The following is a 17,289-nucleotide window of genomic DNA, read 5'->3' as shown; positions in this document are numbered from 1 at the left end:
CAGAAATATTTTCAATTTGAGAAAACATTTACTCAAATAGCTCTTACAACAACAAATAACCTCAGAAAGAAAAACATAACAGCACTATTTTTAAAATATAAAAGCCAATTTAAGAAATACTTTATATTTTATAACATATTTTATTATGTAGCAGAGTATGTTATGGAAAAGCAAAATTTTGTCTCATAATTAAATCTATCTTACATAAGATAATGGTGAAAAATACTAACAAAATACATCCTCATAATACACATAATGAACATCATCTTAGCTCTAGCAAACAAGCTGTTTCTAACCTCGCTGAAATCACTATCTATACTTATAATACTCTCAGTAGTCAAGATAGAAAAAAAGCAAGATTATTGGTACACTGGAAGTGATTTAATTTAAACCTTTTTATTTATTTTTACCTGGGATTGTTTTTTAATGTATTTACTAAAAATTCATGTAGATCTATGCCAGTTGAATCTGTGTATTCTTGACTGGAATCTAAAAAACAACAACACAAAAACCCAGTATAAAGTTGCTTGAATTATCTTTTAATCCTTATATACATGATGTTCATCTTAATTTTACTGGATTAAAAAAATGCTCCTCATATAGAAAAACTGATAAAGTAGGAAAGGGGAATACTAAGACTATTTTGGACCAATAAAATTCTTCTACTCCTATATAATTTCTGCTAATATTAATTTATAGAGTTACATAATCTAACCTAACAAATAACAATTTAACATATTTTCTGAGTTTTTGAAAAATCCTAATATGTACTTACCACTCTCCTCATGCTCAACATGTCTTCCTTCAAAGAAAAATTTCAAATAATTTAGATTTAAAGATTTCTATTAGAAAAGATAATGTTTAGTTCAGTTTTATTGGTGTTACTACAAATATAGAATTTTGATGTGGTGAAGGAACAAGAATTTTAATTGTGGAAGAGAAAAATACTTCTAGGTCCAACCTACACTAAAAAACAAAACAAAACAAAAAGCAAACACACAAGTTTCATCTAGAGTCTATATACCATAACTCACTGACACAGTGTTTTAAAAATGCTTGTATTTACTTGTTTCATTTCAACATGCTCCTTTGCAAATGTTAACTGGAATCATAAAAAACCGCTATCCTACTTCAGATACTAGTTGATTGTAACAATGTATATTAAAACACACACACACACACACACACACACACACACACACACGGCACATATAAACTTAAATGCTCTAAAATTTAATCTTGAACTAAAAGCAATAGAAAACTCTTTAGGTTTCTTTTTTTTTTTTAATTGAATTTTTGAAAAAAAAATTGCAAAAATTTCAGTTTCAATTTCACATATTATGAGGGCTCCAAAATATCAAAGAGTGATAGTTAAGACTATCTGTACAAATTTCTTGCAAGTAAAAAAGTAAAAAGTATGTAAAAAAAAATGACAAAGTAATAACAGAAATAGAAACATTAAAAGTAATTAAAATCTTAAGTAGTTTTACAGAGTTCAAGTGGACTGTATTTCTTGCTTAATGTAAAAAAAAGATAAATATAATTACTTCACATCAAAATACTTTTTTTTTTTGAATTTGCTTATTGCATGTTTCTTTTCCACTTATTTCTTTCCTTTTAAAAATTTGCTTACAAACCAAACTACCATTTGATTTTGGCTTATCATTGACTAATATTATGTTTTCTTTGCAAGTACATAATTTTTTTAGAATCATAGATCCTAGACAATTCTAATGAGTTTACCAAAGATAACTTCATCTTTTCCAAATAAAATATAATATTGGAAATTTCATTTTATATTTTTTGGGGATTATACAATATTTTTCTAGCATTAAAAAACTTCTTTTCAAGTATTTTATAAAATGGTCTGTGAATTCAGCTTCTTAGATTAACATTTTCTTTATATAATATTTTTTACTAGCTCGATGACTGGTTAATAAAAGGTTTGAGGCCCAAATTTTTAAGTTAAAGTATTAAATTTTACTTCAAGTGTTCCTGTAAGGCTTTTAAAACATTATATTCAGAAATTTATTATTTTGGGAGTCATATTTTCTGAAGATAAAATTTTACTCATTCAAGCTGGGGCTTCTTACACTCTCTTACGTGTTTTTTTTTACACTTGGACTTCTGATAGTAAGATTTATATAGTAATATTTTGAGGAAGAATACACAAAATATTATGGTGATTTACATATTTCAATATGAAGATAACAAAGACTAGAAAACACAATCCATTACTGTTATTACACTGACTGTGGCTCTTAGTGCTGTTGCTGTCTTCTTTGTAAAATGTTTTGCTGAATTTGAGTACAGTTAAATTATCTGCAATGATGATTTTACTACTTAAACAATTCACATGGGCTTTTACCTGGCATAAATAAAATGCAACTTAGAAACAAAAGAACAAGATTGCAAACCTCTTGATAACATTTTTCTGGGCAACTTATCGCCTTTTTCTTTTTCTGCTTCATCTTTGGAGGGTTTCTCATCTTTTTCAAATGATTGTGTTAACTGGATCTGGATTTTCTCCTGCTGAAAAATGAGATAAATTGTTTGTTAAAATTTAACAAATTTAGCTACTGTATAATACTTGTATTAAGTCTTGAGTAATATAAAATGTTTAAAAAAAACTATTCTTTTTCTGAGAAAAGGAGATACATTTTAAAAAAAAATCAAAATACAAATTATACAACCTTATCAGATACACAAGTATGCTTGAGAGATATCAAAGATGAACTTGTAAAAATTGTAGTTTGTAAATTATTGCAAAACTTAGTTTGACTAATTATATACCTTTTTTTGGTCAAATTATTAATTTATATAACTTTAACCCTTTAGAATATGTAAACTTAGAACTTCAATTTTGTCCAGTTGTAAAGCAAGTGGAGAATTAAAAATACAATTGATAACAAGACCACATGACATAGTAAATAAAAGGCTGATTATGAAGTAAGAAGACCTGGAAGCAAGTATGACCTCTGGGACACACTGGATGAATCATGATCATGCACAAATCATTTAGATTTCTTAGTGCACACCCCCTCTAACTCACAAAACATTTGTCAATCTAGTATTGGTAGAATAAATTTACTCACTAGTAATCTTTTATACCAATAAAATGAGCTCTAGACCAAAAATAAGTGATTAAAATAACCCAAACAAACTATGAAGTCACATTAATACCCAAAAATGTTTGCATACTCAATATCATATCTGTACCTTTAACTGCTACCTTTTTATTGTCCACTTTTGCTTTCAAGATGATGCATGAACAAAAATCTTATCCAAAACCAAATACAAATAATGTTATAAGGTATAAAAATCTGCTATAAGAAATTTCCCTATCACTTCTTTCAATCTGCCCAGAGAAGAGATATAACTAGAGTTCAGAAAGGCTTCCACAACATTTTTTCCTTTTACATTTTGCTTAATTTGTGACTAACTATAAATTTTCACCTAATCACCAGCATATGATTTTTGAAGGTCTACTAAGTTCCAGGCTCTGGGTTAAGTACTGAAGACCACAAAGCAAAAAAAGAAATAACTTCTTTCATGGAGCTTACATTCTTCTATTTAAAATCAAATTTATTATTTGAAGAAACAGAATAAGAAAAGAAAAGCAAAAAAGCAATAACAAAACAAAATGAAATAGAAAAAAATAGAACATTATTATATATCCAGCAGAACTTCAGGGAGGATTCAAAACATACCATAACAAATACTAATTTAAGAAAAAAAAATACACATACATATTAGTAGAAGAAATTATATTCATTAGCGTCTGTCTTTCTTTACTTCCTTGGAAAGTATTCTTTTGTTCTCAGAGTACTGCGCACCTTTTTTACTCTTCTTTTTTCCTTCCTTTCATCCTCTTTTCATCCTATTATATATACATACATACACACACATACATACATATACATATACACACACATACATATGTTTTAATTATATATACACATACATATATAAATATATATGCATGTGTACACACACACACACACACACACTCACTTCCCACCACACATATTTTATATTCTTATAAAAAAAGCTTATATTCTATGAGGGGTATGTATATGTATGCACACTATGTTTAATAGATACAGTTATTTAATAGATACAAAATAAGTCTAAACACTAATAATACAAAATAAATCTAAATTAAACATAATTTTTGTAGTGGAGACACTACTAGCTTAAAAAAAGAGATAAAGAAAGGTCCTTTCTTTTTAAGGGAAGGGGCAGTGCCATCTGAGCTGAGCTTTGAATCAACTAAGGATTCTAAAAGGCCAAAAACAATAGAGATTCCATGGCAAGTATGGACTATTTTGCAAGATGCTTAGAGGGCCTTCATTTCTAAAATATATAGAAAATTAATTCAAATTTATAAGAATTCAAGCCATTCTCCAATTGATAAATGGTCAAAGGATATGAACAGACAATTTTCAGATGAAGAAATTGAAACATTTCTAGTCACATGAAAAGGTGCTCTAAATCACTATTGATCAGAGAAATGCAGATTAAGACAACTCTGAGATACCACTACACAGTTCTCAGTTTGGCTAGATGACAAGAAAAGATAATGATGAATGTTGGAGGGGATGTGGGAAAGCTGGGGCACTGATATATTGTTGGTGCAATTGTGAATGAATCCAACCATTCTGGAGAGTAATTTCGAAGTAAGCTCAAAAAGTTATCAAACTATGCATACCCTTTGACCCAGCAGAGTTACTACTGGGCTTATATCCCAAAAAGATCTTGAAGGAGGGAAAGGGACCCGTATTTGCAAAAATGTTTGTGGCAGCCCTCTTTGTAGTGGCAAGAAACTGGAATCTGAGTGGATGCCCATCAATTGGAGAATGGCTGAATAAGTTATGGTATATGAATGTTATGGAATATTATTGTTCTGTAAGAAATGACCAACAGGATGATTTCATAGAAGCTTGGAGAGACCTACATGAATTGATGCTGAGTGAAATAAGCAGAACCAGGAGATCATTATACATGGCAACAAGACTATACAAACGATCAATTCTGATGGATGTGGCTCTCTTCAACAATGAGATGAACCAAACCTGTTCCAAATGTTTAGTAATGAAGAGAGCCATCTCCACCCAGAGAGAGGTCTGTGGGAACTGAGTGTGGACCACAACATAGCATTCTCACTCTGTTGTTGTTTGCTTGCATTTTGTTTTCCTTTCAGGTTTTTTTTTCTTTCTAGATCCGATTTTTCTTGTGCTGCAAGACAACTGTATAAATATGTATAGATTGGATTTAACACATACTTTAACATATTTAATATGTATTGGACTACCTGTCATCTAGGGGAGGAGGTGGGAAGAAGGAAGGAAAAATTTGGAACAGAAAGTTTTTCAAGGGTCAATGTTGAAAAATTACCCATGCATATGTTTTGTAAATAAAAAGCTTTAATAATAATAATAATTCTAAAAGATGCTTAGGGCCTGAATTAGGGTAGTAGTTCTAATAGTGGAGAAAAGTGGATTTTGAGAAATTAAACTTAATCCATTGCAGTCTACTTCTCTGTTGACATTGAAGGCACTATCTTCTTTTAGTCACTCAGGCTTGCAGCCCTGTGTCATTCTTAATTTCTCTCTCACTCTTGGATTATATGTCCTACCTGGTGCTAACTCCTGTGGTTTCTACCCTCATAATGTTTCTCAAATATTTCTTCTTACACAGCAGGGTGCTCTTGGTTCAGGCTTTTATTATCTCCTGCCTAGACTACTGCTTGAGCTTCTTGACTTGTCTGCCCTCCTCCAATCTCTCTTCATTCTGAACTATCTTCCTATCTGCTGACAAAATGAAGCGGAAGTCTGATCACATCATGTCCTCAATAAATTCTAGTGACTTGATATTATCTCCAGTGATCAAATAAAAAAATCCTATTTGTTTTTATTCCAATATTGCCTTTTTTGGTCTAAGTCTTCTTAAACTTTTCTCCTGTACTCTATCATTTAGGAACAATAGCCACCTTGCCTTTGCTAAAAAATAACACTGGATTTTCTGACTCAGTGCCTGACTTTACAGTGATTATCCTTGAGGCCTGAGATGCTTTCTCTCCTTACTTTTGACTATGGCCTTCTTTGGTTTCCTTCAAGACACAGCTCAAATTCCATTCTGCAAGAGAACTTTCTGTTCTCTCCCTCCCTCTCAACCTACCAAGGCCCACAAGTGCCTTCCCCTCTCACATAGGCTTCTATTTCTTCTCTCTATATATCTTACACTTAGACATATACTTGTATACATACTTGTATATTTTCTTCCATTAAGATGAGGGCTCTTTGGAGGCAGGAACCATGTTTTTTTTTTTTTTTTTTTTAAACTTTCTTTGTATCCCCAATACATAGCACAGTGCTTAGTACATAAAATGTTTATTGACTAATTAAAGCTAAGTAATTAGGCAATCAAGCATACTTTCATTATTATTAAAAAAAAAAACTATTTTAAAAGCAATTTTACTATATGAATTTAAGTAGAATAATTGGTAGAAATGGCTTCTCACTAGGAGCTTCCCCATACCAATGAAATCATAAGTTTAGTGTCTCTCCCTAGCTAATTAAAAAATAAAAGTATTCAAAACTAATTTATATATTATGGGCATTTGGATATATAGGACAAGGATTTGAAATCAGGTTGTGCTAATTACTAACAAGACAAGTCACTTATCTTGTTTCCAGTCTCCAAACCTGTAAAACAAGGACTTATTTCTAAATGACTTCTGAAGTTTTTAAAAATCTAAACCATCCAACCCTAGATTTTGGAAAGCTGGAAAGAACATAGCTTCATTTAGTGAGGAAAAATGATGACGAGAATTGAAAGCAATTATTCAATTTGCCATTCTGGGGAAAAAGTAGGGTTCTTTTTCACTTGAATTAATTATGTTTGTTTGATCAAATTTCCAGAAAATATGTCTAATCCATTTTTCTTTTGCTTCAAAGAATCAATACTAAAGAGAAAAATGAAATTTAGCACTCTCAACTCATAGTAAGAAGACATATATTAAATGGGATTTAAAATAAACTTTTCAAAATTAATTCTCATATTAGATCTTCATATAAATAATTCTTTAGACTATTTCCTGCTACTTTATTCTGTCACATCTACAATTTCCCCACAAATCTGTCTAAATCAAAAGTAGTATGATAAATTCTATGTATTAAGTTTCTTTCCTATTGAAGATATTGTCACTTTAAACCATTTAATACTTTTCCCTTATTATTTTTGAAAAAACATCTATTATGCAATTAGGTCTAATGTTGATTTTCATAAAATAGTAATCTCATAGAAATCAAAATTTTTCATGAGTCTTACCCATCTACTTGTATTCATCAATAAGTCCATTTCAAAACCATAATCCTATCAAATCCAGCAAAAAGAAAAAAATTTTTTTACACAATGACAATCTCTTGTATTTCCTTTCAACTTTTCTACCAAGTATTTATACTTTATTTAGAATCCTAGGAAAATGTGAAGTATAACTTAGATGATTAAAACTGTTAACACTTCAGTGGTTTTAAATATGATTTTAACTGGAATTCCAAGTGCATGTCAACAACTACAACTCTAAAATTACTTCTAAACTAAGCTAGAAGCAACATTCCATTATGTAGTAAAGTTACTTTTTTTTTTTTTAATAGATCACAAATTATAAATCTTTTAGATGCATTCAAACTTTTCAGATCTTTAGTTATATAGCCTTTAAAATGTTTTCCAATACAAGTGAATTAGCAATATTTAGAATGCTATCATAAAAGGTCATGATACAAGGATCAATTAATGATTTTTTACTTATAGTTTTCTTTGAGTTCTTCCAGAATAAAGAAGAATGAGATTAGGATACAGAGGTAAAAGAAGGGAGCTCGTTAAGAACTAAGTCTGATACACATACTGTCTTCAGATTCATTCAAATATCTTCATTTGTTTCAATATATGTTTCAAGTTTGATGGAGTATAAGCAAGAAAAATGTCACTTTTGAACAGCATGATCACATATGTACTCAAATATATGAAAGGGTTTTTTTTTTAAGTCCAAATTTTTATAAGTAACATGTTTATAACAGATTATGCCAACTATTTTCATTATTTGAAGAACTTTTAAACATTTCGGTAAAAAATTTTGAATCAAGTTAAATATTGCTCTGGGAGGTCTCCAAATGGATGTACTTTACTAGTTCAATGATTTTTATTTTTTCTTTTCTGGACAAACCTCTAACTAGGAACTTGAAAAAACATTAATAATTTAATATTTATTTATTCATTGCTTACTTTGCTGAGGATTTCAAAGACAAAAAAAGGAAGAAAGGAAAAGAAAAAAGAAAGAAGGATGTTGCAATATGGAGCCACTTGCCAGTGGCTGCTGGAGGTCTAACTCAGACCTGTGGAATGGATCTCTTCATGTGAGAGGATAATGATGGGACAAGGAGACTAAGAGGCATTTGTGTTCTCTAACCTCCCCACTGAGAGGCCATTGCATTGTCTCTCTCTCCTTTTTCCTCTTGCCTCCAATTTATTTTATTCCCAGTACGCTACACCTATGTCAGTAAAGACTGCTTTGCAACTCCTTCAAGTGTTATGATTCACAGCTGTGGAGGTTCTTGGAGAATTGACCTGCCTCTTCACCTAGGAATGGTCCTTAACAGAAGGAAAAGGAAGGGAAGAATTGGAGAAAAGGAAGAAAAGGAAGAAAGAAAACATTCCTACTCTCAAGGTGCTTACATTCTATAAGGGAAACACAGTACATATAGGTGACTAAATACAATTATTTTGGTGAGAGTGCTCTAAATCTGTCTTCATGAATGAGATTGTACAGGAGCCGAGTTTGAATGAATAAGGAGTATATAAAAAAGAATTGTGAAAATAATCCAGGTTTGTAGAAATTATTTAGGAGATGGAGTTTAGGCCAATAGTTTAGTAGGCATGTTGAATGGGCAAAGAGTCAAAGTCTTTCAGAAAGGTAGGCTTTTAATTCTACATTGAGTTTTCCTTTTATGCATAAGCAATAAGCAATCACTAAAAATTTTTCAGTGGAGGAATGATATGGCCAGTCTTATGACATAGGAAGATTATTTTCAGAGCGAGATAAAAGATGTACTAAAAAAGTAAGAGACTGGTAGTTATGACAAGGGCCTGAAGGAAATATAAGTTGTATCAGTGAAGAAGTATGGAGGTAGAAACCAATTTGATAAGATAATTTAACTTGGATGGTTATAAGATAATGAATTTTCAACCATTAGGTACACATTTCATTCTCCTATAAATACACAGATAGATGCCATTATCTTATATATATAGTAGGCACTGAATGTTTTCACGTCCAAGAAAAATCTTTATTTAAAACTTTTACTATTTACTACTATAAGCTATAAACTGCATTTTATCATAAACTTATGATAACACAAAATTAAGTGACATTAAATAATGATAATGCTTTCTTGGGCTATTAGGGAAATGTTTTTATTTAGGGCTAAAGTCCATCTACTATTGACTTGAGTGTGACCAAATAATACTCCTTTTAAAATAATTTCAACTTTTAAAATACTGGCAGAAAATATTCCAGATAACTGCCAAAGGAAGTAAATATAAAGCTATCATTTCTACCAAACAATACCAAATTTTATTCTGAAAAAATATATTTATATTTATATATGGTTACCTGAAAGCCATCTTATTACAACAATGTTTCAGTATTTGTTGTTTATTAAAAAGAGTAGTTTAATAATAATAATGATTATGACAAAAACAATAATAGCTACCATTTTTATAGCACTTTGAAGACCTACAAAGCACTTTACAAATATGATATCATTTTATCTTCATGAGAACTCTAGTATTATTATATCCATTTGAGAGATGAAGGAACTGAGGCACAAAAAGGTTAAGTGACAGTAAATGTGTGAGCCTGAATTTGAGATCTTTCTGACGTTAGGTCTAGTGTTCTATCACTGTGTCCCCTAGCTGCTTCTTGGTTTTTATAGAGCCAGGACAGATTTTTGATGAACCATCTATAACTTTACCATTTTTGACCAATTGCACACATTTGCAAGCATAGATAGCTAATGCTAGAGGGATATGTCATCACAGAATTATTTACTGATTTTACCTTCAACCAAATGTGATAACCAGCAACAGACAAAACTATTAGGGAATAAAAGTTAAATTCTATAGGTCAAATAATTAAGGGGGAAAAAAGTAAGACAAAGAGGAAAAAGGTAGTGGAATCTTAAAATCCTTTCAAATTCTGTAGCTTATGTTACATATCGGAAACTTCCAAAATAGCTGTTCACTAGATAAGCAGCAGCTTGATATAGTACTACAGCTGAGAGCCTTACCTAAGAGGAAGATCAGGGTTCAAATGCTACTTCTGACATATACTGGATGTATTGGCTCAAAATAATACATGTTAAACTCTCAGATTTTTATGCAAGTGATGTCAATATTTTGGAGGGGAGGGTGAGTGTCGGGGCCACTAATCTGTATATAAGGATCCCTGAAATATGTAACAACTTAGAAAACCCCACATTATCCCTATCTATATTTTATTGTATTTTCAAAATTTTGTTGACTATGTCCCAATTAAATTTAATTTGAGTAAGGCCACAGTAGGGAAAGCTATAAGCCATAATATCAGGTCACATGTTCAGCATTTTAGCTTTAGGCAACAAACCAAAAATTGCATTATAATTGCAGATCTGCATTGGCAGATTGAGACTCCTTATTGTGAACTGTCTCCAGCAATGAAACCAAAGACAAAGAAAGTAAACAGTTTAAATAAGTTAAAAACAATTCTAAAATAAAGATTTAGAAGGTGACACACATAGCTAAGCCAAAGAATACAGATGTCTTTTCTCCTCTTTTCTGAAATAAATACTCATCTCCCTCTGGCCCTTTATGAAACATTGCCTACATCTTTCTGCCAACTTTTTAAAAAATGTATCAAATCCTTATCTATTGTGCATATACTGAGCCCTATGTAGTTTTTCTCCTGTTTTATGATAATATCTGATTTACATATATTTACTTCTTACTAATCATGGGAACATGAATTATGATTTTTTAAAGTTCTATATAATTCAACAAGGACCTAGATTATAAGGCACCCAATTTAAAAGTGAGACCTCAACAAATTGTGATTCACTTAATAAGCATTCTCTGGAAAATTCTTATTACTGAAAATATAGCCAGATACAAAAGTATCAGTATGGATCATCAGTATGGAATATAGCCTAAATATTAGTTTTCAAGCTAATCCTCAATTATCAATGTCTTATTATAGAATAGAGATGAATCAAAATTAAGAGAACATTACCAAACTTTATTTTATGTGACAATCTTAATCCTATTTTAAAAATTAGGTTTACTGATGAATAGAAAAAAAAAAGTACTTCAATTTTTCTTTCTTGGGAGGAAGTGGTATCCAAGTAATAAAAAAGAAATTATAGCTAAGAGAAGAAAAAAAGTTGTAGGCAATTCACAAAACATATCCTCACCTGCTTTTGGAGGGGCTGAGAATGGTATTACAGGAAATTAGATGGGGAAGAGAGAGTATAAGAGGGATAAAATAACCTTAAATGGCGGTTAGCCAGGTAGAGTTTGAAACAAGTAAATCTCCTTTGACCTATTGGGAGGCCTTGAGGTAAGGAATTAAAATATACCTGTAAACCTCAAGAAAACTACAATTATGGAATTACAATCAATCTTTGTGCTAGGTAGGTCTACTTTAGGGAAAACTACTAACTTGTCTTTGAGTTATTTGGCATTATACCCCGGCAACTCTTTTTTTAAAGAATGCATAGGATTCTGAATGGGTTAAGATGTAAACCTATATTATGGAATATACATTTTATCCTATAATTCAATTAAATGACAATTAGTTTAAAAGGGCTAGGAAAGGAAATTCTATGATTCATTCAAGAATTTTCATTGATAAAATGAAAAGATTTGATTTTAGATAAAATAATCTCTCATTTTAAAATTATAATGATTACAGCATATCCCATTACCATATCAAAACATCTTAGAGCAGTAAGCCAAACTTAAGATAGTCTGTACAATGACTTAGAAAATCACAACTAAACATAATCAATATTATACCATATCTTTATTTATGTTGTTAAACATCTCCCAATTACATTTTAATGGGGTTTGGCCAGCATGGGGAGTCTTACAGCTATATGCAGCTCCAAGTTTGACACCTTTGATCTAGAGAATTTACAAATTTACAGTTGTAATCATACTTTCATTTGGAAAAGGAAGAATTCAATTATTATTCAGGATAACTGAGTAAAGTTGTCAGAAATTTTAGGTCAAATCACCATCAGCTCTAATTTAGTTTCAGAACAACAACAGGTTTTTTAGTTAAGTAGTTTCTTACTCACAAGTAAATGGTTATGTGGCTTACTGAAAAAGAGAAATAAGTCAACATACTTTTATGAAGAAATCAAAGCCATTTCAAATTGACTGTGGCCCTGTCAGGAGATTTGACTGACTTGACCTTGGAAAATAGAATAAAATACTTAAAGGATGGATTATTTTAATTTCATGATTTCTGCATTTTATTTTATAGGAATAAAAAGGTAAGGAACTTCAGGTAGAACAACTGGAAAAACAGAACATCAGATCCCACCATACAAATTGTCTTGTCAAAAACCCAATTTTTCCTAAGACAATACCTTGAGCTTTAAGTAAAACAAAACAGATTTGTTTTCACCCAAAATTTTCACCAACATTCCATGGTAACAATATCAGTTTGACCTGTTTGTTCAAAACAAAACAAAATAAAACTGTCCTTAGCTTTCCAAAAAGCATTCTCCAGGGAATACATGATTTCTATCATGTCTTCAAATTATATTAATTTTACCTGGTTATCATCCTGTGATATCTCCGCTGTGGGAGGTGGTGGAGATTCTTCACACACTGCAAGGCTCCGAACTAGCTTTAACTTTGAACTTGACTAAAGAGAAGTATTTATAATTAACACTACATTTCACAAAACTAGGGCATATCCAAAACCCCCTAAAGAGGGCCTTTTGTATTTCTTTATAAATAGTTTCTGCCAAATATAAAAGTAGATGAAATGTACACAAAGTTAAATGTATCATTAAGCACTACTAATCCCTTTATTAAAAGGGAAAACAAGCAGTTGAAGCTTTGAAAATCACATAGCATCAGCAACGGGTATAATTCCAATTTTTAAAAAAGCTAGCCAAAACCCAACGAATGGTAGGAAGCTACTTTTTCTTGCTATGGATAAAAAGCCATCAAAAGTATAAAGCAAATGCACAAAAGCAGACAACTAGGCAAGACAAAAACCCCAAACAAAACAAAACAAAAAAAAGCTTTCTGCCAAAAACAAAATATGGCAAAATTAAGTTTAATGTAATTAATTTATGAAAATAAGAATTCATCAAGCATGAAGGAAGTCCCTTGACATGCCAGCACACCCAAGTATTTACTATACCTTTGACCTTTTTCCTGTCTGTCCAAACGACTGCACTGGCCGCTGAATATTGGGTATAAGAGAGGTTTGTATTAAATTTTACAGTGAAATAAGAGGATGTTATTAAATACACAAGTTACTACAGAAGAACTAACCATATGTAAAAAAATAGCAAAGGAGGAAAGGTCATTGTTAGTCTAAGAATGTTGATTTTTCTAATTAAGTGTGTGTGCATATATATGTATGTATGTATTGCAAAAGCTTATATTATCATCCAAAATGGTCTTATAAGTTGGCATTTTATATTAGTCTGTAAATGTAACATAGCAAACAGCTTCAAAAAACATGTTCTATTTTAATTCAATTGTTAACTTTTTTAGAAAGCAGTCCAATAAAAGATTCTCTAATTTTTCATCTTGTAATAATTAAATTAAATCTTGTTTTAAAAAAAAAATCAATTGAGGAATTTTAAGTAATAGTGTTCCCAAGTAGGAACAAAAATGGAAAATAAAAGAAGAGCAGTTTCCAAATTTCAACCTGTGGAGATAAGGATGAATTTCTACTTAGTGCTGTGAAACTGCTTTTAGTATAACACCAATTCAACAGTGAATATTTCTGCGCACTTCCCCCCTCCCATTCTCTCCCCGGAGTTTTTAAACTGATGCAGTAAAAAACACAGGGCAGTTTGCTTGTCATTCCTCTTGAAATGACCAACTGCTAAAAGTGGCCTTGATTCTGAATCACATATTAGAAACCACAATGGCAGAGTTTCCTAAAGTAATTTGTCTAAGGATCACTTATATTTGGATTGAAAATTACTGCTGGGACTTAGAAATATTTGTCTTGTGCTTATACAGCCCAGAAGTTAAGAGTTTGACAGAGAAACTTCTGAGCAACAGGAAAAAAAATTATAGTCGTTAATTCTCAAGTATGTATTTACATGTAAAAAAGAAAAATCACCAGTATTATTTTTTCAATAATCAGTTTCTATTCCTACCAAAAGAAATAGTATGGGGGATACTATGTTTAGTATGTTTATACTGTGTGACTGCTCTGGGACAATGGTTTAAAATGGAAAAAAAAAACAAAAACCACACAGGATTCAACTTCAAGTTCTCGCAGGTCACATTAAAAAAGGAGTATATTCTGAAATCCAAAACCCAAACCTGCAAAATTCAGGAACAAACATGATACGAAAATATGCAAAATGCCAAGATAAAAGCACTGAAGTATGGATTAATGTATTTTCACTTTCAAGATTAGGTGAAGTAGTGTGTTGTAGTTTTAGAGTCCTAAGACTTATTTTAAGTTTGAGTAATTGACTAAGGGAAAATGGCCTACTTTGGGTCTTTCATTTTCTGTAACATGGCAAAATAAAAAATGTTTGCATTACTATCTACCTAACCAAGTCATTTTGAGGAAAGTACTTTGCAAATCATAATGTGCCAAATAACTTATTATTAATAAGATAATGCTTCACTATTTCACCCTAACACACAAATAACAATAAGCCCCCTTTTGTCAAAATAGTTATGGCACTAAATTCATTATTCAATTAGGAACTAAAATGTTCTTGAATAATTCTCTTCATTTAGGAAACAAAACTCCTATCAAGAACCCTAAATCATCACCAAATCATATCAATTTACTATAGAATAGAGTGGGGTCAAATTGCTCCACCTAAATCAAAAGAATTTTACTTAAGAAACAAATTATATTAAGTGACTTTAAATAAATGCACATAGGCATGCACACACAGCATGCGCTTAGCAATGTTGCCAAGAAACTACTTTACATTTAGTTACCTTCACCCACTCTTCTTATCCTCCCCTTTAATTTGCACAAAGAAGATTACTAATTGTTTGGAAGTAACACTTGTATCTAATATTAGAAGAAAATGAAGGCAGAAATTTGATATTTCAGGGTCAGGATTTAAAAGAATAACATTTTTAAAATAGGGTATGTTGTTGCTAGGAAAAGACACATTATGATTAATGTGTTTATTTAAGCCCCAACGGAATAAAAGGTCAAGAGAATAAATTGGTCTGTAGTCTTATTTAACATAGAAAAGTAAGGAAAAAAAGAAGATAGCTTTACATTTGCACTTTTTTTACAAAGATATAAAAGAGACAGCTGATATGGAAACCATAAACCTAAACAAAATAGTGCATCCACATAAATTATTGCATATAGACTTGCTGAAATGATTTGTAGTGACACAAGAAAATATGCAACAAAATAGACTGCAACACAATATATAAAGCATAGTAAACTAGCTTGCCTTGGTTTAGATAAATGCCTTTTGTTTCATCATCTTCTTCGTTATGGATTCATAAGCCAGTCTACTGCAAAAAATACAAATCTCCCATATTTCATATTACACTCTACAGCAAAATTTTAGTACCCACTTTAATGTTAAAATTTAATTTTATCATTTTAGGATCTGTAGCTTTTAAAAAAAAGTCTGGGGAAAACTTTTACTTCTCAGGTAATATATTTTGTTTCATATTATGGTATAAAGGCAGGAAGTAAGCAATATAAAAATACAAAATATTCTATATTAGACCTTAATTTGAGAAGATGCCACAAATTGTTCAGAGACTGATAACAAAGGAGAAAAATGATGTGTCAATAAAGAATTGGGAGTCCAATTAGTTTAGCCTTTATTAAGCAATGATTATATGTAAGGCACTGTACTAAATGCTATAGTCTGGGTTAAGTATATGAAAACACAATCTGTAGAAAACAACAAAGAACTTTTATCTTAATTTATTGTGGTACACTTCAAAATAAGGACAAAGAGGTAAAAAGATAATCTGGTTCTGTTAAAGAATCTATCTTTTAGTTTGATTAGAAATATTAAAAAGGAGAGGAGAGTCTGAAAAACAATGAAGGTAGATGGAAATTTCTTATTAATCAATAATAAAAATGTAAATCTCAAAAAAAAAAAGAATATCTTTTAAAATTACGACAATTTTAAACACATTTCAGATGACCAAACTAGAAATATCTTGGCCTGTCTACTGCTACTTGGAAGGCAGAGTGAGCTTCTGAGTCACAGCAACTGGACATGATATGAGTTTATACTGGTGGACAAAATATAGGTAAGAACTTGGGACAGAACAATTACCCAATTAGAGAACTGAGGGCCCAGCAATCAAGGAATTCAATGATGCTAGGATATATTCTATATGCTTAACAAGTGGTAGCCTCTGTTCTTTTCAGAGAGCATTGTGAATGTCTGGTAAGTTTTTTTGGCTATTTAATCTAAAGAGAGTTTTACTTTTAAGTATTAACTGGTATTTTCCCATGGTAGTGTGTGCCTCAGGGATCTAGTTCTTGGGATGTTCATCATTTTTTCATCAATGATATAGATGAAATCATAGGTGACAGGCTTAAAAAAATTTGGAGATGACACAAAGCAAGGAAGAATTGATGGATGACATAACTAGAACAAAAAAAATCTTGACAAGCTAGAATGATAGGTTTACTGTAAAAAAAATTTTAATTTAATAGATATAAATAAAAAAAAAAACAAATCAAAATCTCATAAGATGGGGGAGGTAGACATGGACTCTGAGTTGTACTTCTTTGGGAGTGATTAGCAGTTGCTCTTGCCGAGCCATTCACAGATTCATCTATCTCCAATTCTGGGCAGAAACTGAATGTAAATAGATTTGTGGGTTGTGAGAGCAGGGAGTAAATGTCGGTAAAAATCAAAATAGAAAAATGTGCTTTATTTGGAAGTACAGAATTAAAAACTGGTAAGATCTCCAGCGAGGCAAAGTCAATTCCAAAGGGATTTTAAAAAGAAGGAAAACCAAAAGAAAAAT

General features: G+C 31.0%; 1 protein-coding gene across 11 annotated transcripts in view; it reads right to left on the bottom strand.

The window, feature by feature from the left end:
- The window catches only part of R3HDM1 (R3H domain containing 1), an 88,848-nt gene that overhangs the window by 55,892 nt on the left and 15,667 nt on the right, over positions 1-17,289 (bottom strand). For 4 of the 11 annotated variants that reach the window (XM_051985787.1, XM_051985789.1, XM_051985790.1 and 1 more), the window contains exons 3-6: positions 13,478-13,519; positions 12,878-12,970; positions 2,418-2,532; positions 411-489 (exon numbers count right to left, since the gene is read on the bottom strand). In XM_051985787.1, the coding sequence (XP_051841747.1) occupies positions 411-489; positions 2,418-2,532; positions 12,878-12,970; positions 13,478-13,519 (329 nt within the window). Of the gene's footprint in view, positions 1-410; positions 490-2,417; positions 2,533-12,877; positions 12,971-13,477; positions 13,520-17,289 lie in introns of those variants that run through there. The other 7 variants (XM_051985788.1, XM_051985791.1, XM_051985793.1 and 4 more) reach the window with 4 other exon arrangements.

This window comes from Antechinus flavipes, chromosome 3 (genome assembly GCF_016432865.1).
Source record: "Antechinus flavipes isolate AdamAnt ecotype Samford, QLD, Australia chromosome 3, AdamAnt_v2, whole genome shotgun sequence".
Lineage (NCBI taxonomy): Eukaryota > Metazoa > Chordata > Mammalia > Dasyuromorphia > Dasyuridae > Antechinus > Antechinus flavipes.
The sequence above is the reverse complement of the archived record's forward strand: the minus strand, read 5'-3'. Positions and strand labels throughout refer to the sequence as shown.